The sequence below is a fragment of the Miniopterus natalensis genome, chromosome 18 (assembly GCF_054644295.1).
Source record: "Miniopterus natalensis isolate mMinNat1 chromosome 18, mMinNat1.hap1, whole genome shotgun sequence".
Lineage (NCBI taxonomy): Eukaryota > Metazoa > Chordata > Mammalia > Chiroptera > Miniopteridae > Miniopterus > Miniopterus natalensis.
Window position 1 is genome coordinate 18,921,507 of NC_142098.1, and position 23,397 is coordinate 18,944,903.

The 23,397-nt window shown below is 51.3% G+C and overlaps 1 protein-coding gene and 1 long non-coding RNA gene across 4 annotated transcripts in view; one reads left to right on the top strand and one right to left on the bottom strand.

Annotated features, from left to right (window-relative positions):
- The window catches only part of CMIP (c-Maf inducing protein), a 221,821-nt gene extending 206,962 nt beyond the window's left edge, over positions 1 to 14,859 (bottom strand). For both annotated transcript variants that reach the window (XM_087827098.1, XM_087827097.1), the window contains exon 1: positions 14,514 to 14,859. In XM_087827098.1, coding sequence (XP_087683224.1) covers positions 14,514 to 14,813 — 300 coding nt within the window. In that variant the 5' untranslated portion in view covers positions 14,814 to 14,859. The remainder of the gene's footprint in view (positions 1 to 14,513) is intronic.
- Positions 14,860 to 15,687: 828 nt separating this feature from the next.
- LOC148091022 (uncharacterized) lies at positions 15,688 to 21,809 on the top strand. 2 transcript variants are annotated; one of them, XR_015716046.1, is made up of 3 exons: positions 15,688 to 15,724; positions 21,403 to 21,573; positions 21,685 to 21,809. It is a non-coding gene; the product is annotated as an uncharacterized LOC148091022 (long non-coding RNA). The 2 variants fall into 2 exon arrangements; XR_015716045.1 differs by lacking the exon at positions 15,688 to 15,724 and having other exon boundaries at positions 20,026 to 21,573.
- Positions 21,810 to 23,397: the final 1,588 nt, after the last annotated feature.

Sequence of the window (23,397 nt, forward strand, 5' to 3'; positions counted from 1 at the left end):
CAGCCAAAGGTTTCTAGTGACATTGGTATACCTGGATGGAAAGGACCTTGCCTTCAAGAAGTTCAGTTGAAGCAAGCAGCCGGAACATCAGCAGGCAGAAGCAGCAGTCATGGTAAAATTGGTGGTGACGACGGAGTGGGTATTATTGAGTAGTATGCCTGGCACTCTACTAAGCTCTTTCCATATCTTATCTCCTCTCTTCTTAGGACAACCCTGAGGAGTGGCTACTATTTTTTTTTTTTAATATATCTTTATTGATTTCAGAGAGAAGAACGGAGAGGGAGAGAGTTGAAACATCAATGATGAGAGAGTCGTCACTGATCAGCTGCGAGCCCACAACCCGGGCACGTGCCCTGACCGGGAACCAAACCACGATCTCCTGGATCCTAGGCTGATGCTGAATCTATGAGCCACGACCGGCCAGGCAGAGGTGGCTACTATTTATCCCCAGCTTGCGGATGAAGAAGCTGAGAGCTGGATTCCACTGCTGGTTACCTGGCCTAATATCAAGTGTCAGAATGCAAATAACACTGGCCAGCCCCCATTAGGGAAGAACAAACCTGGGGAGGCAGGGTGTTTAGCACCTCCACCTCCACCCAGGGGTTCCAAAGTGGGGGCAGGGCATTTGCTGCTCCCCACTCTGCAGCGCAGGCCCCTTCAAGCAAGACTGCCCTGAATGCTGATCCAGGTATGCAAGAACACCCAGCCAGGGCTCGGCCCCCTGGCTCAGAGGGCACCCTGCTTACCACTGGGGCATTAAAAGAACCCCCAGACCTCTGCTCCTTGCAACACTCTCTAGCTTAAGACCTTCACCCCTTCACCCCACCTGCTGGCACAGGACCCACACATACTCCAGAAGCTTCCTTTCTATATCTTTCTTGGTGGTGTGGCTCAATTAGCTCCAAAAAGCAGACGGACTCAAAGCACAGCCCTGGGAGGGGCTTGAGTCAAGCAGTTGAAGGCCTTTTTAGAAGAACCATATAGCCAGGTCCCTACCCCAGCCCACTCTCTCTCTTTACTGTACCTCTTCCTCCCCCCTCCCCCTCCCCCACCCAAAATGCTTTAACTTAGACAGGATGCAAGAAGCAGGTTTCAAAGTCATTTTCCTCACATCGTAACTTTCTAATGCTGGTTTTTCTCTTTCTTTTTTTATTGGCATGATGCAATTCCCCTTTCAACAATCCAGATCTCTGAAGTCCTGAGTCATCAGGCAAAGGCAGGGACAGCAGGGGGGCCACTCAGAGGGATCAAAGTGTGGGGAGCTTGCTAATGCCCTGGCCAGTGGGATTTCCTTCCAGGGTCCCTGCTGGCTCTCGGCCCCACGCCACGCCACGCCAGACACAGAGATCAGGCTCCGGCAGCCCCTGCATACTTCCTGGTTACCTCCTCTGTGTGCCAGTTTCCAAAGCAGCAAGGTTAAGGTGGGGCAGGAGCAAGAGCTCCAGGGGCCAGCCCACAGCCAGGGCCACTCTGTCCAATAGGACCTCTCAGGGTAGATGGGCTGTTAAATGAGTTACCACAGGGGTTCTCAACTGGTGACATTGCCCCCCAGGGGACATGGGACAGTGTCTGTGGGCAAAATTTGGGGCTATTACAACTGAGGAGAGCAGTGTATAAACAACTAGTGGGCTGAGGCCAGGGATGCTGCTCCACATCCTACGATGCTCAGGATAGGCCCCAATATCAATAGGTCCAAAATTAAAACTCTTTGAGATAATGTAAAAAAAATGACAGCGTTTATGAATGTCTGGCCCCTACTCACTGTGCAAATGACCCCGCCGTGTCGCATACACTCATCTAAGAAAAAAGCACAGGTGGCTATTCCCTAAAATATTCACATGGGGGATTTCTGGGTGGTGGAATTATGGGAGAATTTTTCCTCCTTTAGTTTATAAAATCATCACTATCCTGTGATTATTTTCGTTTTAATGTATAATTGTGGAGGTGAAGAGCTAGTAGAGAAGACAACTGCCACCCAGCTGGGGAAGTACCATGCTGCAGGGAGCAAGCCTCACTCCTGCTGGGGGTCAGGGTAGACTCCAGGGGCCGGTGGCTGTTACCAAGGCAGAGGGAAGAGGTGCTGTGCCCCAGCTCCAGGTGTGGGGGCTGAGTCACACAGCAGGAAGGGTAGGGTGTGCCCTCCTTTTCGGACTCTGGACTTCACGCTCACCGTGGTCAAGTCATCACAGCCAGCTCTCAAGGGCAGCTCCTCAGGGTCAGACCAAATCAGGCAGGTAAACTGAGGCTCCAAGAGGCCATATGCACTATCCCAAGATCAACAAAGGGCAGGTAAGGAGCAAACCTCTGCCACAGCTTTTCAAGAGGTGGATCTGCAGAGAGATCACCAAACCCCCAGTGTGTAACACTCTGCTCTGTCCATGCCCTCCCCATTCTGCAAGGCCCTCCTCTCAGCGGAGCTGGCCCTGGCCACTTTGGGCCTTTCTGACCCTCTGTTCTTCAGCCCTGCTCACAAGCCACATGTAGTTATACTCTGGAGCCAGATGGCTTGAGTTCAAATCCCACCTCCAGCATTATAATCTAGGTAAGTAGTGATCTCCTCACTCTGGGCCTCGGTTTGCTCATCTGTAAAATGGGACAATGACACCTCACAAGGGCATCATAAGGATGAAACAAGCTCATCTACATGAAGGGCTCAGAATAGTGAGCGCTGTGTAAGTGTTCACTATTGTTACCACTGCCTTGCTGGTGAGTAGTCCTCACTGCCCAGGCTCCTGTGTCCCAACCCCAGCCAGAAGGCATCATGGTGCTGTGGGAAAGAACTCTGGAGCCAGGTCATCTGGGTTCCAGTTGTGTAACCTGAAACTCTCAGGGATTCGGGTTTCCCACCTGTAAGCTGGAGCCTCAGGGGCTGGAGTGAAGATTAATTGCACAAATACGCCCAAGGACTCTGCATGGCTGGAGGAAATCATTGCTACTGTCCTGATCCATCTGACCCCATGGGCTGACCCTGCTTGGGTCACCAAGCCCAGTACCAGACTGCTGGAGCAGTTCAAACTCTTTCATTTTCCCAGCCCCAAAGCAAGTCTCAGCTATAGGGTCATAAAACACAAGCCAACAAGAGCAACAAATAGCCGTCACAACACAAGTCACTGTTCCTCTTTCCAATGGGGCAACCCTATCCCTGCCACCCCACAGACGCCAGCCCAGACTCCACTGCAGACACAAAGTGGAGTACCACTCCTGCCCTGGGCCTTGGCCCGATGGTGCTGCCTTCTCAAGAGCCCAACAGCCAGTTGGGTCTTCCAACCAGACCTCCATCAAAGAAGGTTCCAGAAGGGGAGCCCTTTGAACCGAAGTTCACAGGGGAGGTTTCAGGCCCAGGATTTGGAAAGCACCAGAGGACTCTGGGGGAAGCTCATTAGGAGTTCCAGACCTGCCACCCAGGCCCAGCAGCTTCATGGGCAGCGCAGTGGGCCAGGACTTCTCCGGCCTGTGTCCATCCCAAGGTTGGCTATGTGTACCATGTGCCTGGCAACACGCAAATCCACTGCCCACACTCTCTCCTTTTGCCTTGGCAGCCCTAGAGAAGGGAGTGGTGTGACATGTTTGGCACACAGAGGGCCAGAGACATACAGGGTTACAAGGAAGTGGCAGGTGGAGGTCTCGATGTGGCTCTTCCCTCTCCCCTTTCAACAGGAGGGACCTCCCAAGTAGCCACCTGCAAAAGCCTCATTCACTCCTTCCTGCCTTCATTCATCCATTCATTCAGCCAAAGAATGTCTGCTGAAAGGGAGCCTTAGTGTTCCCATCTGTAAAATGGAGAAAGTAACAGCATGTTGGTGAGTTGTTGTAGGGATTACCAGTGTGACCACCTAGCACAACTCCTGGCAAAAAGAATGCTCGTGAGTGGCTGCTTCAGTGGTCACTATTGTGACTAACACCTGGCCCTGGTCACTTAGATTCCTGCACTGCCAAAGTTTCCATTCAAGGGCATCCCGGGCTCCCAGCTGGAGGTCACATACCACATCCCTCTGCATCACGATCAGGGTCCTCCTGGCTCAAACATGCCTTGGTGAATCCAACACCAACCTCACCCTGACCATGGCCCCTAGCTCCATCTTTACCTCCTACACTCTGTTATGGTGCTCAGGTGTCCACCACTCAGGGAGAAAGTCACAGACCATCTGAAACGTGCCCCAGCTGCTCTGGTCTCTCCTCCTTTGCTCACTGCTCTCCCTCTGCCCTTTCCCATCCCTGGACCCCATCCCCATCTCTGCCCATCTCAACCCTAGCTGTCCATCCACAAGTCTCTCTCCTATGAAGTCTTTCCTGAAACCACCTGCCCCTATGACAGCACTTCTTCCTCCCTCCAAACAGTAGACAAAGCACACGTGTTCTGCTCTACAGTGTATCGTAGTTTACAGTATACCCCAATTTAACTGTGAGTCTCTGGAGAGCAAATATTATGTCTGACTTTGCAAGTGGAGTACCTGGGAGTGCTCCAGTTGCAAGCCCCATACCTGAGATACTCACTTTATAAGTGTGGTACCTGGAAGAACTCATTTGCAAATGCAGGGTACCTGGGAGCACCCCCTTTGCAAACACAGTACCAGGGGAACTCCATTTGCACACACAGTATCTGGTACTCAACTCACAAACTAGTACCTGGTGCTTACCCTTTACAAATACTTGGCATTCACTTTCCAACACCAGTTCCCTGAACTCACTTGACAAATTCACAAAGGAATGTCTGCCAAACATTGGCAAACACTAAACTGATAAGCCCACTGATTTTCAACTAAGATGTTTCTGTAAGAGGCTAAAATCATTTATGTGTATCCAACAAATGCACACACATCCATGGAGCATGGAGCTGACCTGCCTTTGCCTCTGAACTCAATCTACTCCCAATCTTTGTCTGAGTTGGTTGCAGCATCTGTAAAATGGGGATAATAATACCTACCTCATAGGATTGTATGGAAAACTAAATGAGCACTATGCCTGGCACACGGCAAGTGGACAATAAATGTCATAGTGATCAGGAGTGCAGTGCTCCATCCCTTGCTTATTCTGTTTTATTCCCCACCAGAGAGAAGACTGCAAACTTTCCTGACCTGCCACCAAGCTCAAACCCAGGAGCCAGAAGAGACCATGTGGTTGAATGTCCCTTCCAGGGAAGCAGCTCTGCTGCTGGTACTTTGGAGACCTCCAGACCACTGGTCTCCTTTGTCATGGACACAGCTCAGCTGGGCCCAGCCTCTGGGGCACTTGGGGGAGCTATGTGAATGGCTCTGCCTGGTGCTTGCTCCCGCTCCCCACCCCTCATTCAATGAGGCCCTGCAGGGGGCAGAAACACGGACTGGACTGTGACATAAGCAAGAAGTAAAATGTGATGCATGAAGTAAGCCAGGTGTGGGGCTGGTGGTTATAGCAGTTAGCCTGCTCTGACTATACCCAGCCCCATCCACACAGATAGTGCCACTGCCCCAATGAGCCCCACACCAGTGCATGCTCTACACCAGATTCACAGGGCTGAACAGTGAGCCAAAGCCAGAGGCCATGAGCTTTCCCAGACTGTGTGCTCCCATTTGCAGCTTTTCTGGGCCCCCAAGTGCTCAAGGCTGGCCCAGGACATCCAGGAAACTACTACCAGCTTCAGCGTTATCTCCCCTCTCCAAATGACCCATTTGAGCCAGCCTAGCCTCAGGGAAACATCAGCTGCCCTGCCTCAGTCCTCACGTCACCCACCAGGGGACTGGAGAATCCAGCTCTTCTGCTTCCCTCCAAAATGAGTTTACTCAGCCCAATCTATTTATATGCTTTCTCGATTGTATCATTTCTGATAACCACTTGAAAGCAGGAGAGCCAATGACAAAGGAAGACACTGGAAGGTGCTTGAAGGCAGGAGTCCTGGGTATGAGTCCCAGCCTTGCTGCTGAGTCATTTGTAAAGGTCTTCAGGCAACACACTTCCCCTCACCTCTCCCCTGGAGGCAAATTCCACGATTTGTGTGTTCCAGATCCTGGGACTCTTACAACAGGGTATGGACAAAAGGAGTTGTTTTTTAAAAGTTTTGCTGGGCCCTGGCTGGCGTGGCTCACTGGTTTGACCCCAGCCCAGTCGGGGCACATGTGGGAGGCAACCAATTGATGTGTCTCTCTTGCATCAATGTTTCTCTCTCTCTCTCTCTCTCCCCCCTCCTTCTCCTCCTCCCCCCTCCCTTCCACTGTCTCTGAAAATCAATGGAAAAATATCCTTGCGTGAAGATTTTTAAAACGTTTTGCTGGGCTTTGTAATTTAAAGCACTGCTCCAAGGCTATTCTTCACTATTTATTGGGAGGGAGCTGGGTTACACACACACACATATACACACACACACACCCCAGAAGCCCTAGAATGAAAGTTCCCCAGCACCTAGCACACGCTGGGTGCTCATGAGTATTTTTTAATAGATTATAACAGCTGCTGGAAAGCAGGATGATGACTACTGTAGAGCATTTACTCAGTGCCAGCCACTTTATTGGGTGATTTCTAAGTACGAGCCAGGTTCAGGGCCTTTGCAATTGTCATTTTCTCTACCTGAAATTCTGTCCCTCCAGATTATCGCCTCCTTTCCTTCCCTTCCCTTACTGCCACATGCAAAGCAACAAGGCTCCCAGTCCCCGAGCCCTGAACATACCACCCTCCTGCCTGCTTTCCTTTCTCCAGGGACCCTGTCACCCACTACCAGACAGATTTCATATTTACTTGCTTAGTGGTTTACTGTCTGTCACCCACCCCACCAACTCAAGCTCCAGGAGGGCAGGGACTGGTTTTCTTCAAAGTGTATAGAACAGTGATATTTATCTGTCGACTGAATACTGAATGAACTGCCATCCTAACCTCATCTAACCCTGATGTCAATGCTAAAAAAAAGTCCCATAATCCGAATTTTACAATAAGGACAAAGGTTAGGAGATCTACCCAAGGTCACCCACCAGCTAGGAAGTTGCAGGGGTGGGATCCTAGCTCACCTGTCTGATCACTGCTGGGTCTGGCTGTTCTCTGTGCACCTCATTGCACCCCCCGACACTGGTATAAACCCTTCTGGACATCATAGGTACAAAGAAACGGCAACAAAACACAGGAACCAATTTTGCCACCAGAAATATTTTCTCAGCAGTCCCCCTTGCCTCAATATACACCGACACCTCCCTCATACACACGCACATGCACACACGCCTTATCACCCTCTGGTAGGACTCTGCTAATGTCAGCAAAGTTTCCTTTCAAATGTGCCTGGCCTCCCTCGGTGCCCTGTTGAATGCAATAGGTGCCTTGTCACTAAAGCCAAGAGCTGGGAAAAGATATTTTCACTTCCTCCCTTTCTCTTCCCCAGGGCCACAAGGGCTTGGCTTCCATCCTGGGGAAGCAGGAAGTCTGGGAACAAAAATGATGCTCTCAGGTGGAGCAGGAAACAGCTGTCCTGGGCTGTGCAGACCCTTGTCCTTGGGGCAGAGATCAGTATGATCAGTTAGAGCAGGGCTCACCTGTATTTAGCTCCTGCTGGGGCCAGGTAGCCAGACCCTCCAAGGGGCTCCCAGACCAGTGACATTCAGCCAAACTGAAGCATGCCTCCAGGCAGCAGTGAACTCAGATGTTGCACTCTGAGGGAGGGTCAGCTTGCCCTTGCAAAGCAAGTTTGGGACTAAATATTTTAACACCCACCAAAGAAGTAAGCAAAAAAACATTCAAATTATCAAAACAGAGACAACTCAACTGAATAAAAATGGAAAGTGTCTTGTTTAAAACAGCAAAAGATTGGGATTAACCTAAATGTCCAGCAACAAGGCATGGTCTACCTAAATTATTATAGGATGGAACTCTCCACAGTAGGATGGAACTCTCCACAGTAGGTTGGAACTCTCTACAGTAAGATGGAACTCTCTACAGTAGGATGGAACTCTACAGTAGGATGGAACTTTTTACAGTAGGATGGAACTCTCTACAGTAGGATGGATCTCTACAGGAGGATGGAACACTCTACAGTAGGATGGAACTCTACAGTAGGCTGGTACTCTACAGTAGGATGGTACTCTACAGTAGGATGGAACTCTACAGTAGGATGGGCCTCTCCACAGTAGGATGGAACTCTACAGTAGGATGGTACTCTCTACAGTAGGATGGAACTCTCTACAATAGGATGGATCTCTACAGTAGGATGGAACTCTCTATAATAGGATGGAACTCTACAGTAGGATGGATCTCTCTATAGTAGGATGGAACTCTACAGTAGGATGGATCTCTACAGTAGGATGGAACTCTCTACAATAGGATGGAACTCTACAGGAGGATGGAACTCTACAGGAGGATGGAACTCTCTACAGTAGGATGGAACTCTCTACAGGAGGATGGAACTCTACAGGAGGATGGAACACTCTACAGTAGGATGGAACGCTCTACAGTAGGACGGAACTCTACAGTAGGCTGGTACTCTACAGTAGGATGGTACTCTACAGTAGGATGGAACTCTACAGTAGAATGGGCCTCTCCACAGTAGGATGGTACTCTACAGTAGGATGGAACTCTCTACAATAGGATGGAACTCTCTACAGTAGGATGGAACTCTCCAGTAGGATGGAACTCTCTACAATAGGATGGAACTCTACAGGAGGATGGAACTCTCTACAGTAGGATGGAACTCTACAGGAGGATGGAACTCTCTACAGGAGGATGGAACTCTACAGGAGGATGGAACTCTCTATAGTAGGATGGAACTCTACAGGAGGATGGAACTCTCTACAGTAGGATGGAACTCTACAGGAGGATGGAACTCTCTACAATAGGATGGAACTCTACAGGAGGATGGAACTCTCTACAATAGGATGGAACTCTACAGGAGGATGGAACTCTCTACAGGAGGATGGAACTCTACAGGAGGATGCAACTCTCTATAGTAGGATGGAACTCTACAGTAGGATGGAACTCTCTACAGTAGGATGGAACTCTCCAGTAGGATGGAACTCTCTACAACAGGATGGAACTCTCTACAGTAGGATGGAACTCTCTACAGTAAGATGGAACTCTACAGTAGGATGGAACTCTACAATGGAACACTATAGAGCAGTGGAAAAGAACAAGGCATCTGTGTGTGCACAGATCTATCATGATCTCCAAAATACACTGTCCAATGAAAAATAATGGCTCAGGTCTGTGTGTAAATGCCAAATTGGTCAGCAAGGATACACAGGAATGAGTAACAGGGCTTGCCTAGGAGAACTAGGGGTTGTGGGACATGGAATAAGAGAGACGCTTCATTTTTCCTCATATGCCTTGCTGGGCTTCCTGAATTTATTTGATGTGTGCATCACTGCTTCAATTTTCCAAAAAAAAAAAAACAGTTATGTGCTGTGTTTTTTTAAAAAAACACAAAACAAACTAGACTATGCCCCCTGAGGAATTTTTCTTAAACTGCTTTCAACAACTTCTTGCTTCCATACATACCAGATCTGCTAAATAGCCCTAACTTTCCCAAATGCACTGCTCATCTCAGGAGACTTTTCTCTGGAGACTGCCCGTTTTTAAATAGCAGTAACCCCTTCCACTTGTGCAGTTTCACACAAGCTCTCTCAGGGCAATCAGGAAAACATGAATTGGAATACTGGGCCCTTGTCACACCCCTGCTCTGTGCTGGCCATCCTAGGTGCTAAACTGAATTCTCTCCAATCCTTACAGCAACCTTGTCAATGAGGTAGGATTGTTCCACCCTCCAGAAGGAGAAAAGGCAAGGCCCAGCAAGGGAAAGCATGTGCCAAAAGTCACACAGCGAGGAAGTCATAACCTCAGAATCCAGAGCCAGCACCAAGTGATGGCAAACTGGAGTTTGTTCTGCCCTACGGTGGGGGCACCCTAAACCATTAGGCAGCCTTGCTTAATCTCACTGAATCCTTTAATCAAAGGCATAACTCAGCCATCTCAAAGTCCATTCTGCCAAAACACCAAGGGGACACCACCCCCATGGGCCAAGCTTGGCTGGCCTGGAAAGAGGCTGCCCCTCTGCCCCGGGACAGCTTTGGTGACTCAGCTACCAGGCTCCCCCAGCCTTGCGGGACACGGTGCCCTAGAAATGCCCTCCCTCTCTCACTGCCAGGTGAGTCAGTGGGCCCTATGCAGAAGCCACCTGTGGGCCATGAACCCAAGCAGGAGGCACATATCCGCCTCGCTTGCCTCCATCAACAGCTCAGTAGCAAAGCCCAGCCACAAGCAGTGAAACCCCTTCCACCTGCACAGGCACAATTTCTGTCCATGGCCAGAAAGGGCATCTCAGATTGCACCAGCCAAATGAATGGCAGCATCAAAACGTACTCCCTCCTTAAAATGCACTTATTTACCACAGCCTGGGGAAGGCAGACCACATCTGCTGTTTACAGAGAATTTAGATTTTTTTTCTCCTCTCTGTCTCTGCACCTCCTCTCCATCACCTCCAATCAGGCAAGTTATCTGGGAAATAAACTTGATACATTCAAAAATCTTCTTGTGACAATTGGCAATGAAAAAAAAAATTCCTTGTGTTTACTAACTGCCACAATAAACATCACATAAATCAAAGGCGGGAAGTGGTACATGATACAAAGTGAAAAAAGTCAACACACGTGCACACGCACATCTAGACGCGTTCCCGTGGTTCACAAACTTCAGTTCTCCAATGGAAACCACACTGATGGGATGAGCTATCCACTCAGCTCTTGACATCTAGAGGCTTAGTAAGCAGAGTGCAAGTTTAGAAGAAGGCTGCTCGCCCCAAGAAAACACCAGACTAACGAAACCAGATGAGAATTAAGGTGACTTTTCTGTTCTTCTCCATGACAAGAAGGCTAAAAACATTTCAATCGGAGCAGCAAGTGGTGAAAGTTTAAAAACAAGTCACTGATGAATTAAGGCTTGAGAATAAAGAACTACTGTCACCTGTGCTCCGATCCCTGTTGGGTCAATGAATAAGACTTTTTGGATTGGATCCACCATGGGATGCCGTGTGATGCATGCACAAAATTAGGTGAAATAAAATGTAAGCAGCTTATTTGTACTTCTTGGGTGCAAAAGAAACAAAGCACACAGACAAAGCCCTCTTCTAGTGGACAAACATGTCTAGCAGGTGATCAAATTCAACCCAGACACACAACAGCAAAATGGATTCTGGTCTCACCAGATCTGACTGCTTATGCAGAATGCTACGACCGCCACCACAAAAGCCCAGGGAGGCCCAGGGACTGGGAAGTCTGGATGCAAAAGAGGAATGAGGCGCCAGGTCCGGGCCACAGCCTGGGCAGGCGGGCCCTTCCCCCACAAGGTGTGGTCATGTGCACCCCAGGGAAGGGGCGGATGCCTCCCAATCACCCCACCCGTCAGCCAGGTCACTGTCGTCTTTGTGTTTCCTTCTTTGTTTATGAGCTTTCCGGATCCAAAGTCTCAAGCACAGAGTGCATCAGGCTCCGCGCTGTCATAGGCCACGTCAGGCACACTGTTGGCTCTGCAAGGATTTAATCAGTAACCGGCCCAGGAGACAGGCACAGGGCAAGCTCCAACCTGACCCCACAGAAGGCAAAGTTTACAGCCAGGCCAGGGAGTGAGGCTGCCAGTCCCTGGGGCCCCAGTCTGAGCCCATCTCAGGGACTTGAGAGAGGTCCGCCTGAGGGGCGCAGCCAGTAGGAGCTGCCACCCAGGTGGGCCTGGGAGGCCCATATGCTTCCACCCTATCCGAGACAGCTGTGGTGCTGGAAGCCTGGTCTTTATATCTCTGACAACAATCCAGTTAATTGGATCAGTGTAGACGGATCCCAAAGACAGTTGGGCAAAAAGAGTACATTTGTTTATTCATTTGAATCCAGATCAATAAGCGTGACACTCGTTCCTAAGCCCACACAATTAACCAGATCATTGCCAAATGGTTCTGAATTGGACTGTACAGATGGCTTAATATACACATGATGCACATTTCAAGAAAGAATATGAAACATACTTGATATATTGGCAGCTTGAGGCTGCCGGGAGACTCTACAAAGCCACAGAGCTTGCTGTAGTGAGCTGCACTCAAATTCACCTTTGTTTCATTTGGGCTAATATTTCTCAATAGAGTGCTTGGGCCGCACAATAAAACGCAGACAGATTACATAACGCCCAGGCTTCAGAAAAACCCCTCGGGGCTGCTTTGTTTCCTAGGGCCTGGACACCAACCAGGTGTCTCATGATGAGGCAAGGTCCCCCGTAGCAGTCCCAACCCCACCTCTGCCCTGGAGGCAACCGCCTCAATCAGGCCTGCCCTCAGCAGCCCCACTCCATGCTCACAGGCCCTGGCACAGAGAGCCTTGTACCCCACTGGAGCCCACCATGGGGAGGTTTAAGGACACCCCCAGCCCTGCCCGAGGGGCTTGGTGATGACAGGCAGAGGAAGGGGAATTATGCCAGTTCACTGGACACTTGCTCAGAGTTCCTCCTTCCACATTTCCCAACGCCACATCAAGGCTCTTCTGAGACAAATCCTGTTCCATGGATAGCCCTCAGTCCCCAGTCCTGAAAATCATAGCTCCTCTCCAGAAAGGTCCAAGCTACCAAAGTGCCACCCGCCTTAGCTGGTGAAGGTGGGGCCAGGGCCTCTCGTTGATTAAGAAACCAGTGCCTCCTTCAGCCTTTCCTCCTTTCCTCTCTCTCTCTCATATACATCTTGAGCAATCAGAGGTAAGTCTGGGGCCTTGAGACTCCAAAGCTGGCTTCCCCCTGACTATGGCCAGCAGCAACAGAGGACACACTCCTCGCTTCTCCTAGGGGAGCACAGGAGAGCTCAACCTGTCCTTCTCACAGAGTCACTGTGCCTCTCAACCATTTTCTCTCCCCCCAACTCCCCTTCATATTGAGGGTTGGCAGAAAAAAATAAAGCCCCCCTGAGCCAGGGTACAATTCTGAAGCCAGATTTGGGAGCTCCAGGTCCCAGGCAGGGAACTCCTGAGGACACTAGTTCCTCCCCGAATCTGAAATGCTGCATGAGGGCAAATTTTCTGAGGCTTTCCCTCCATCAAATGAAAAGCCAAACGCTAAGTCCTGTGGCTCACGATGGGTTTAAGAACATGCATGAGCCTGAAACTGGGCCTGGGCTGCTTTTCGACAACTAGTTATCCTCCCTGAGAAAGCAGCTTTTGCAGACATTGCACCAACGTGCCCACAGGAAAGAAAAAATAGGTGTTCTCAGCACGTCGGACCCAAAATTCAGAATAAAAGTCCTCGTGTGCTTCAATGTTCTCAGGAGGGGGGAAGTTGTTTCAAGGAGTACGTTTCTTCTGCTAACTTTTCCCCCTCCCCATTCCTTGGAGCATGTGTCACGGCCTGTAACACACTGCCAAGGGAACATGGATGCCGAGGAAATGTCTACACATGCTACACGTTTGTGACATGCCATGTAAGCGACACCCTGTTTCCTGGCTGGGTTTTCTTGGCACAGGTGTGGGCAGGCGGTGGATTCTGCTCCCCGCCCCGCTCCCCGTGCTTAGTAAACACACAGACTCACAGTGGCCCCAGGGGGGAGTGTGCATTCTGGGGAAGACCTGTCACCTCTCCATAGAGGAAGGAACCCTCTAAGCAAGGCTCAGGCCCAAGCAGATCTATCTGGTGCTTTAAACTGTCCTTGTTTCAAAACACAAAGCATCCTGTCCAGGCTCCTGCCTGCCACCCCCGCCCTGCGACCCCACCACAGCTGTCTTTCTCCACCTTGCAGATTTGATTTCAGAAACAGATCAATGATTTCTCTCCCTCTCACCCAGCTGACCCAGTCCCGGCCACATATTTAAACACAATAACAGTAACAAAATAAAACCCCCAGCGACGAAACGCACACGTTTACACACACTTCACAGACAATGCCAGACCAGAGCCCCGCAGGCCAGCTTCCACGCTAGAACTTGACCCTCAGCCCTGGGTGGGGAGGAGACAGTCCAGGACCCCTGCTCCCTCCCCCTCCACTTCCAACCTCCCCGCGTGCAAAAGAGATTTTTCTGAAAGGGAAGCACCCAGTTTTGCCTGCCAGCCCCGGGGAGGGGAAAAGAATAAAAGATGGGTCGAATAAGGAAAATAATTGGTTTCTGGAAATTCTTTGGGTTTTGAGGTTGTTGGGGGTTTGGGGTTTTTTTTGTTTTGTTTTGTTTTTGGTTGTTCTGTTTTCCCGTCCACCGCAGGCTTTCAGAAAGGGAACCCTCACCACCATCAGGGCCCAGCCCCGGGTCTATCCCACGGTCCCATCCCTAAGAAACCCAAGCGCTGGGCCGGAGAGGTCCCCAAATGCTCAGCCTGGGGTGGGCCAGATCCTCTCCAGAATTCTAAGGGGCTCCCCGAACCGCCGGCTGGGCAGAGCTTCGGATTCCACAGTCTAGCCCCGAGCCCAGGCCAGGAGCGGGGCGCCGGGATCTCCCCACCCCCGGGCCCCCCCGGCGCCCAGCAGGCCCCGGGCTCCAGGTGCAGCGGTGGGAGGGGGCGCCTCCCGCTCCGAGGGGCGCGCGGGGGTGCGGGCGCGCGGCCGCGCGGAGACTCACCGTGGCGGACGCCAGGCTGTTGTCGGCCAGCGTTAGGTGGTGCGGCTCCCAGCGCCTCAGGAATTTCGAGGTGAGGATCTTGCTGAGAAAGGTCCGCGGGTGCCGGATGACACAGACCTGGATGTCGCCCTCCTGCAGCAGTTTGTACCTCATCCCGTTGCACAGCAGAAGGGCCCGGCGGCAGGGCACGGCGCCCATCTTCGTGCCCTCGGGGGCCGGCAAGTCGCCCCCCAGCAGCGGCTTGGTCTCCTCGATCTGCCGGGGGTCGCCGCCGCCGCCCGAGCTGCTGGTCAGATCCATGGCCGGCCGGGCCGGGGAGGGGGCCGGGGGCGGGGAAAGGGGCTGTCCCGGCTGCGGGGCGGCGGGGCCCCCGTTCGGCGGCCCGCACCCCCCCACCGCTCAGGAAGGTGGGGGGGTGTGGGGCTGGGGGCGCCCGCAGGGGAGGGGCCGGCGGCGGGAGGGCGGCTGGCGCCGCGGGCGCTCGGTCCTTCCTGCGGAGCTCGGCTTCCTCCTAGCTCGTCGGGCGCATGCCGGCGGCGGCCGGACCGGCTCGGCGGGCGGGCGGGCGGGCGGGAACGCGGGCGGCCCGGGGCCCGGCGGCGGCGGCGGGGAGCGGGGGCCGCGCGGCGGGCGTGTCTCGGCCCCGCCGCCCGCTCGTGTGTACAGTACGTGTGTCTGGGCGGCCGTCCGCGGGCGAGTGTGCGGCGGGGGCCGCGGGGGCCGGCTCTGTTGAGAGATTGCAGAAGCCGCTCGGCGCCCGCGCGATTGGTCCCCGCGGGGTCATGTGCCCGCCCCTCTGACGTCAATGGCGGCAACGGCGGCGGCCGCCGCGGCTTCGGCCTCTCGCGGGCGGAGTCGGCGGCCGGGCGGGGACGCGAGCGGCGGAGGCGCGGCCGGACGGGAGGGGGCGGCCCCTGGGGAGGGGGCTGCGGCGGGCGAGTCCCCGCGGGCCCGCGCCCGGCCCCGCCCGGAATGCGAGGGTGGGCTGGGGCCGCGGGGGCGGGGCGCGTGACGTCACGCCAGCCGCGCCCCCGCCGGAGCGGCGGCGGGTGCGGAGCCGCGAGGCCCGCGGGCGGGTCCCGATCCCGGGACGAGCGGTGGTCCCCGCTCCCTGTTCTCCCCATCCCGACGGCCCGGAGCAGAAACGTCAGCGCCCGGAAACAGGTCAACGCCCCGAAACAGGTCACCGCGGACGGCCGAGGCGCGGCCAGGTGCAAACCCCGGGGACGGGGCGGGGCGGGCGCGGCTCGCGGGGCTGGGGGGTGGGGGCTGCACCGCTCGACCTCTGACACAGCCCGCGCCGCTCAGGCCGCCCGTCTGGCCCGCCAGGTGGGGCCGTAAGACAGAGATGTGCCCTCGGATTGAAAGCGCCCCCTCAATTATCTGGAGAATGAGCCCCCGCTGCCCTGTCTCAGCCTACCAGACTGCAGACCCCTAGCCTTTTGCAGATATCTCCCCGCCTTGGCTTTTGGGGTCCTCCAACTGACTGCAGGGAGGGGACAGGCTCACCAGCCCCCCTTCTTTTTTCTGCCTCTGGAGTCTGACCCCTTCTAGGAACCTAGAAAACACCCCTCCCCCCCCAAAAGTTACTGGACTGCCCCCTCCTCTTCCTGTACCCCAGTAGCTCCAGCTTCTTTACCTCTCCCCTCAGACCAGGACCCGGCCATCATCTCTGCATCCCCAGGCCCAGCACCGGACGGGGGAAAGAATCATACTGGAAGCACCTTTGTGGAATGAACCGCAGTGTCACACAGAAACTAGAACTGAAACAAAACGGTCCCTTTCTGCCATCAGGAGACACCTAACGCCACCCAGCAAATACTCCACTCCTCCATCCGGCTTCCTCACGTCCACACGCTTCTGCAGTTAATACCATCAAAACCCCCAGATTTTTACCTTTTTGTTAAGTGAAGGTGCCCTGTAGTGAACACGTGGGTGTGTGAGCGTGTGTTGAATCGTGAATGCTGCAGTTTCTCCACAGAGTCCCTGTGGTGGGATTATCTCCTCCCCATTCTCTCCCAGAACAGACAGCATGGAGGGGCTCCCCAAAGACCCTCTCCCCTGAGCCTGGCCAGGGTTGGGGGCAAGGGGTGGAAGGCAGGGCCCAGTCCCTCACAGAAATAAGACTCAAATGTCCAGGCTGCCCGGGAGATGGGCAGAGCTGTTTTCTCCTGCGCCCTGAGGGAGGCACAGTTTAGTTAGAAAATGAGGTATTCAGCATCTCCCCACAATTTGCTGGCATTTCATTCAAGTTTTAAGCTTTGAGGCCTTGAGAAAACCACCAAGCAAGAAAGGGGCAAACCTGAGCCCTCACCTCATGCTGTAGATGTGGGTGCAAGGGGTGATTATGACCAAGATACCCCCCTAGGCTGTTAAGGGATGGGGTTAGGTCAGTTAAACCCTTTGTTGAGCTCCTACTGTATGTTGTCACAGGAGTAATTCCTGTAATAACCACAGTATCCTAAGCACTTCCAGTGTGCTACCAGTTGTGCATGCATGCACCTTTCCTTTGTCACAGCAACCTCATGACATAGCTGCCATCTCCATCCTTTCTTGCAGATGAGAGTACAGAGGCTGAGCTACTGCCCTGGCTCACTTAGCTAGTCAGGATTGGGCCCAGGTATGGCGATCAGATAAAGGACAATAAAGACAATGACCAACCACACTGTGCTTGAGCTCCAGGAACAGAGAGGGAACACAACCCAGCAGATGCTTGGGTGCATGCCCTGACTTCAGGAGGTCTTTAGGAATCAGGTGAAGAAGCAGAAAAGTGCTCCTGGAAGGTGGGAGGGAGTGGCACATACAAAGAGGTGGGAGGATGCTTGGCCTGTGCAGGAAACTAGCTGTTTGCCAAGGTGCACAAGGTGCCCCAGGAATGCAGAACAGAGGCCTTAGAGATGAAAGTATTGAGTTCAATAGGTCATCTTTAAATAATTTTTAAATTTTAGTTTGAAATCAGTGCCATGGAGCCCCCAAGATGCTGTAACAAGAAAAGATCCTTGGGACAGAAATCAGGAGTTCCTTGTTGACAGCAGAGCTGGCTCAGGACTCAACAAATAGACAATGACTGACTGTGACACTCACCTATTCCCTGGTGCTTCAAAACGTGCCGGCCATAGGACCAGGTCAGTAAGTTGAGACAGGATGAGATGAGATGTCATTGGTGTTTAGTCAGTGATAGTCAAGTCCCCAGCCTCCTAGACTGGGACTCATGTAATTCATTGCAGAGCCCCTCACCTCCCACTATTCCAGGTTCCTGACCTGGAAATGAATTTGAGTCCAGCTGTCACATTCCATCAAAAGCCCCCTCCCTGCAGACCCCCCCCCACCTTTATGCAAGACACAAGCCCGTCAAGTTTCCATAGATGGATCATGCACCTAAGTCATCCTCAAAGCCACCGGAATCCAGACTCTCCAAAGTAAAGGTCCCAGCCCCTTAGGGTTCCCCCTCCTAGCACTGAACTTGAGAGGTTTACAGAGCAGCAGAGAGAACACGGAAGTTCACGAACCCTTCACTCTCCTTGAGCTCTCACAGGCCAGTTCATTCAACAAGGTGACCAGACAAACCTGTAATTTTCTGCATTCTTTGCTGGTGGTCCCCTCTTGTTTGAGCCAGGTCCCAAAGAACCATATTGTGCTCTCACCTGCTCACTGCATCACTTGAGTTCAGCAACCCACTGTGGGTTCACCTCTGGGCTGCATGGGCAGAGAACCTACATGTGTCAAGTACAGTGCTGGGAGCTGGGGTTGTGAGTAGATAGTAAACTGCCGTCATGAGCTCACATCTCAACTCCCAAGTCCCTGAATTCTCCTCTTGAGCTAACTCAGAGGGGAAAGACAGACCTGCTGCCCACAATGGAATTTGATGACGTGCCAAAGTCCCTGGTGGGGGAGGGGAGCATAGTTGTGGATGGCCAGTCCTAGGAGAGGTCCATCTGAGCACCTTCTTTTAGCAGCCCTACCCCTCCAGCAGACACACCCATAGATGGGTGTCCTCCTTGGAGTGGTCTCCAGGGGAGACCTTCACCAGCCTTTGCACCACTCCCTCCTTGCCCCACCCCACCACGAAATGGTGCATGAGCCCAACTTTGTACCCTCCAGAAGGGCAGGGTACATTCCAGTCTTGCCCATCTTTGTGTCCAGTGGTATGCTGGTAAATGTTTAACAACTTGTTGAAAAAAAGGAAAGCCCTGATTCACAGTGTTTGACAATTTCCATGGTGTAAATATTCCCACCATGGCCAATTTTAAGCTACCAACATGCATGACTGAACATGGAGTTGAAAAGAGATGTGCCCCATTATAGAATATTTCCACCCTATAGACACAGCCGACCAGGGGACAGCAAACAGTGGCTGAAGGGCCAGATTCAGCTCCTGGCCTGTAAAGCCTGAAACATTTCCTCTCTGGCCCTCGTACAGAAAAAGTTTGGCGACCCCTGCAAAAGACATAAATAACCTCCAGAACAGAGATACTAGTAAAATGTAGTAGAATAATTAGGAGGTGGTGCGTTTTATTACTTTTTAAAATATATAATTTATTTCATGGTAACTTTGTAATTTATTCTTATTTAATGGCTGTTTGACAACTAGCTTGCAAGCTTCCTGAAAAATTAACAGTCGGTTCTCACGAGCCAATATAGGGTAGCTTGAGCATGCCGCTACCTGTTCCTCTGGGGCCTGGCCCGGAGTAGGTGCACAATGCTTATCTGTTGAATGGTTGGAAATCTCACTGCAATAGAATGTTCTAACCACCAGGAAACACTGCCCTGCTTCCTTCATTCTTTCATTTCACTCCATTCCATTCCATTCAACACCTATGTGTCAGCACCTATGAGTGTCAGGGACTTTGTTGGGTGCTACAGATCCAGTTTACATAAGATGTTCTCTTGGAGCTCACAGTTAAGTGGGGGAAACCAGACAACTCCTCCCTGCAAAAACCAACACCCCCCCCCCCCAAGTATACCAAGAAGAAAACAGCCTCTTTCTCCTCCCTTTTCCAGCTGTGTGTATCTTCAGTTGATTTACTGTAAAGTGGGGTCATAACAGTACCTTTTTCCAGAATTGTCAGGTTCACAGCCTGGCCCAGAGTAAGCACTTGGAGTAAGCGTTAGCTAGTTCACATCACCACCATCACTTTAGAACCCGTGTTTACACGGCCTCAAATATGGACCCTCCAGCCAGTCCACTTCTCTGAACCCTTCCCATTTGCCCAACTGGGGTGCAGACACTCTGCATACAACATCTCAGCAGGGTTTCCAACCTTCACGCTATTGACATTTGGGGCTGGATAATTCTTGATGGCAGGCAGCTGTCCTGTGCATTGGAGGACACTTAGCAGCATCCCTGGCCTCTACCCACAGGTACCAGTAAGCATCCCCAATTTGTGACAACCACATTGCCTCCAGACATTGCCACGTGTCACCTGGGAGCCAAAAGCACCACTGGCTGAGAAGCCCTGGTTTAAAGGAAGAGGTTTTCCCTGCCCTCTCAGCGGGCACCGCCTGCTCCCCAGCCATGCTGTGGGCTGCAGTCTGGGGGAGATTATATTGCTCACACTCGAGCACCAGCACATTCCTCCTGAGACACCACTTCTGGGGGCTGGAGTAATCTCACCGCTGGCTTTATCAGACTGTCAAGGAACACGGGGACCCGCAGGGTGGAATAAGGTGCTACCTCTTTTAACTCCTCCTTTTGGAGTCTATTTAATGACATGAGGCCACACTTGTAATAAAGTACCAAGCACCCAAAGCAGGAAACAAAATGATTTGTTCTTCAGTGGTCCCCATTTCATAGCTACCCATGGAGCTATTGCTCTTGGGGAACTCTCTCGAAGCTCTGTCTGAAAACTCTGTCTCGAAATTACATCAGCGAGGAGATCACTCCCGAACCTCATTTTTAGCAGGCATGAAACACTGCCATAACGGAACACACACTCTGTACTGATGGCATTTAATGTACTGATCATGTAATAAAATATGCTTTTCTTCCGCTATAAGGAGAAGAGTCGTGTTTTTATCCTGACGATGATGAACATCTTCCTCTTCTGAGCTGATGTGAAGTCGGTTCATTTTCTCAGCTCATCATCGGGGAGGGAGAAGGGGGGGGAGCGCTTTTCTGTTGATCAGCCTGTGATATGGGTAGCTGAATGATTACTGTGCCACTCACCCACCTGCTCTGGTTTCAGGGGGCAAAGAAAGGCATTAAAGGAACATGAAGTACCATCTTCACCCCCTTTCTGTCTCATTTTCACCAAAGAATTAAGTCTGAGGTTAATTAAAAAAAAAAAAAAAGTATTACAGAGAATTGGTAGCTTACCTGGAGCTAATATTGCCTACACACAGTTGATTGATTTAGTTACATACACACACCAAAACCTTAATAGCGGTTAGCTCTGGATAACCAAGATCAAGGTAAGCAGGGCCAGATCAAGGGTTTGTCTAAGATCCCACAGTAGGAGAGTGGAATTACAGGTCACCCCCCCTTTTTAAAACGAATGTTATTGAAGTATAATTTACATGAAATAAAATGCACCATTTTCAAAGAACAGGTTGGTAAGTGTTGAAGGTATACACCCATGTAACTGCCACCTTAATCAAGGTATCGATATAGAACATTCCCACAGCCCTGGAAGTTTCTTTGTGCTTCTTCCAGCCCCAGCACCCCCTGATCTGTTGCTGTCACTACAGATAGTTCTTGAATTTCATACAAATAGGATAAAAAGTTCTGTACTTTTTCCCTGGCTGGGTGGCTCAGTTAGAGCATTTCCCATACACTAAAAAGGTTGCAGTTTTGATTCCCCGTCAGGGCACATACCTGGATTGCATATGGGAGGCAACTGATTGATGTTTCTCTCTGTGTGTGTCTCTTTCTTCCTCTCTCTACAATCAGTAAATGTATCCTCAGGTGAGGACTTTAAAAAAAAAGAAAGTTGTGTACTTTTGGGGATCTGACTTCTTTGCACATAACAGTTCTCGAGAAGGATCCGTGTTGGTGCCTGGTATCCTGGGCTGTTCCTTTTGTTGCTGACTAATGCATCCACCATGGATGTAACACCTTAAGGTAAATTTTGTGTTCCATTTTATACCATCCCCAGAGTTTCTACAATGAGCAGGTATTGATTTGTTTTAATTTTTTAAAAGAAGATCAATGCCATTTTAAAAAATTTCACAGGAACTTTGTGAAGAGCCCAGATGCCGAGCTGCTTCCGACACGTGGAAATGATGCCTGGCACAGCAACGCGGAGGACTGAAGGCCATGGATCACATTTTTAAAAATAAAAACCACTGTGTTTTTCAGATTAATTGCATCTCTCTCCCACACCAGCCTTTGTGGCGAGCTGCTCAAATTGACCAATTTAAATGTGACCTCTTTTCTCTCCCTTCCATCCGCTCTGAGTCAGTTGCTAAGAAGCAATGAAAGGAAGTGGGGTGGTGGTGGGGGGTGTTACATGGGTGGAGAACCTGCGGCTCTTCCAAAATTTGCCCTTACCTCCCTTTGCACTGGCCATTCCAGACAACCTTCAGATGGGCAAGGATGGTGGGTGGTATCACCCCATTTCACAGATTAGGAAGCTGAGGCAAGATAAAGGGTTTGTCTAAGGTCTCACAGCCGGAGACTGGGAAGATACTACCTAGTGGCCCCAGGTAGGATGGTGAAGAGCTTGAAAGCACATATTTCTGATTTAGATCCTAGCTGTCCACCTTTCTTAGCTGGGTTATGCTCACTAAATCACTTAACCTCTCTGAGCCTCAGTGCCTTCATCTGAGAAACAGATCCAGTCGTGATATTCACAATGGAGCTAATGAGATAATGCATGTAAAGTGCTCAGAACAAGGCTTAGGAAGAAGTCGGTGCTCAATAAATGGTAGGACAAAATGGTTTCTCAACTCCCAGTCTCTTCTTTCTTCAACCACTGCACAAAAACTGATTCCAGCCTGCCTGAGCTGAAGGGAAAGGAGTGGACATTTTCTTCTAACTCCAGGAAGATGAGAGTGTCACAGATATAGAGAAATGAGAAGTCAGGCCCCTGCATCCAGGTGTTAGCCAAGACACCTTGGTTGCAACTGAAACCAATCAGAGTAGCTTCAGCAAAGAGCGGAGCTGGGTTATAAGGAGGCAAAGCTACCTCACTAGCTCTCCAATGGCATAAAGGTATCCAGGATTCAGAAAGGGCCAGAAACCAGGGACCTAGGGGCCTCTCTCTGCATCATCCTTCCCCACATCCTGGCTTTATCTGTGATGTCACTTCAGCATGACAGAGGTGGCCATTGGAGAGGCCAGCCAGGAACAAACTAGGATATGTTTGGCCTGTTCCAAGGGAAGGACTTGGTTGGCTCAGCTGGGGGCAGATGCCCAACATAGTATCCAAACCAAGTTATACAAATATGATGACCATTCCCTAGAGGTGAGGACAGCCAAGGAGGTCATTGTGAGCTGGGCAAGCCCTCCAAGAAATGTCTTGTTACAAATAATAACCACTTCTTTCATTGTGTTCCCCAACCTTGTGCATTTCTGTATTAATAATAAGAGCCAATGTTCGGCCGGCCGGTGTTGCTCAGTGGTTGAGCATTAACCTATGAACCAGGAGTTCACTGGTTCAATTCCTGGTCAGGGCACATGCCCAGGTTGCACGCTTGATCCCCAATAGGGGGCGTGCAAGAGGCAGCCAATGGATGTCTCTCTCTCATCAATGTTTCTATCTCTCTAGCCGTCTCCCTCCCTTCTCTAAGAAATGAATTTAAAAAAAAAAAAAAAAAAGAGCCAGTGCCCACATAGGGCTTACTGTGTGCCAGCCACTGGCATAAGCACTTTGTATAGTGAACTCCTTAAAATTCATCCTCACAAAATTGCAATGCAGTTTATTTTGTCCACTGTACAGATGAG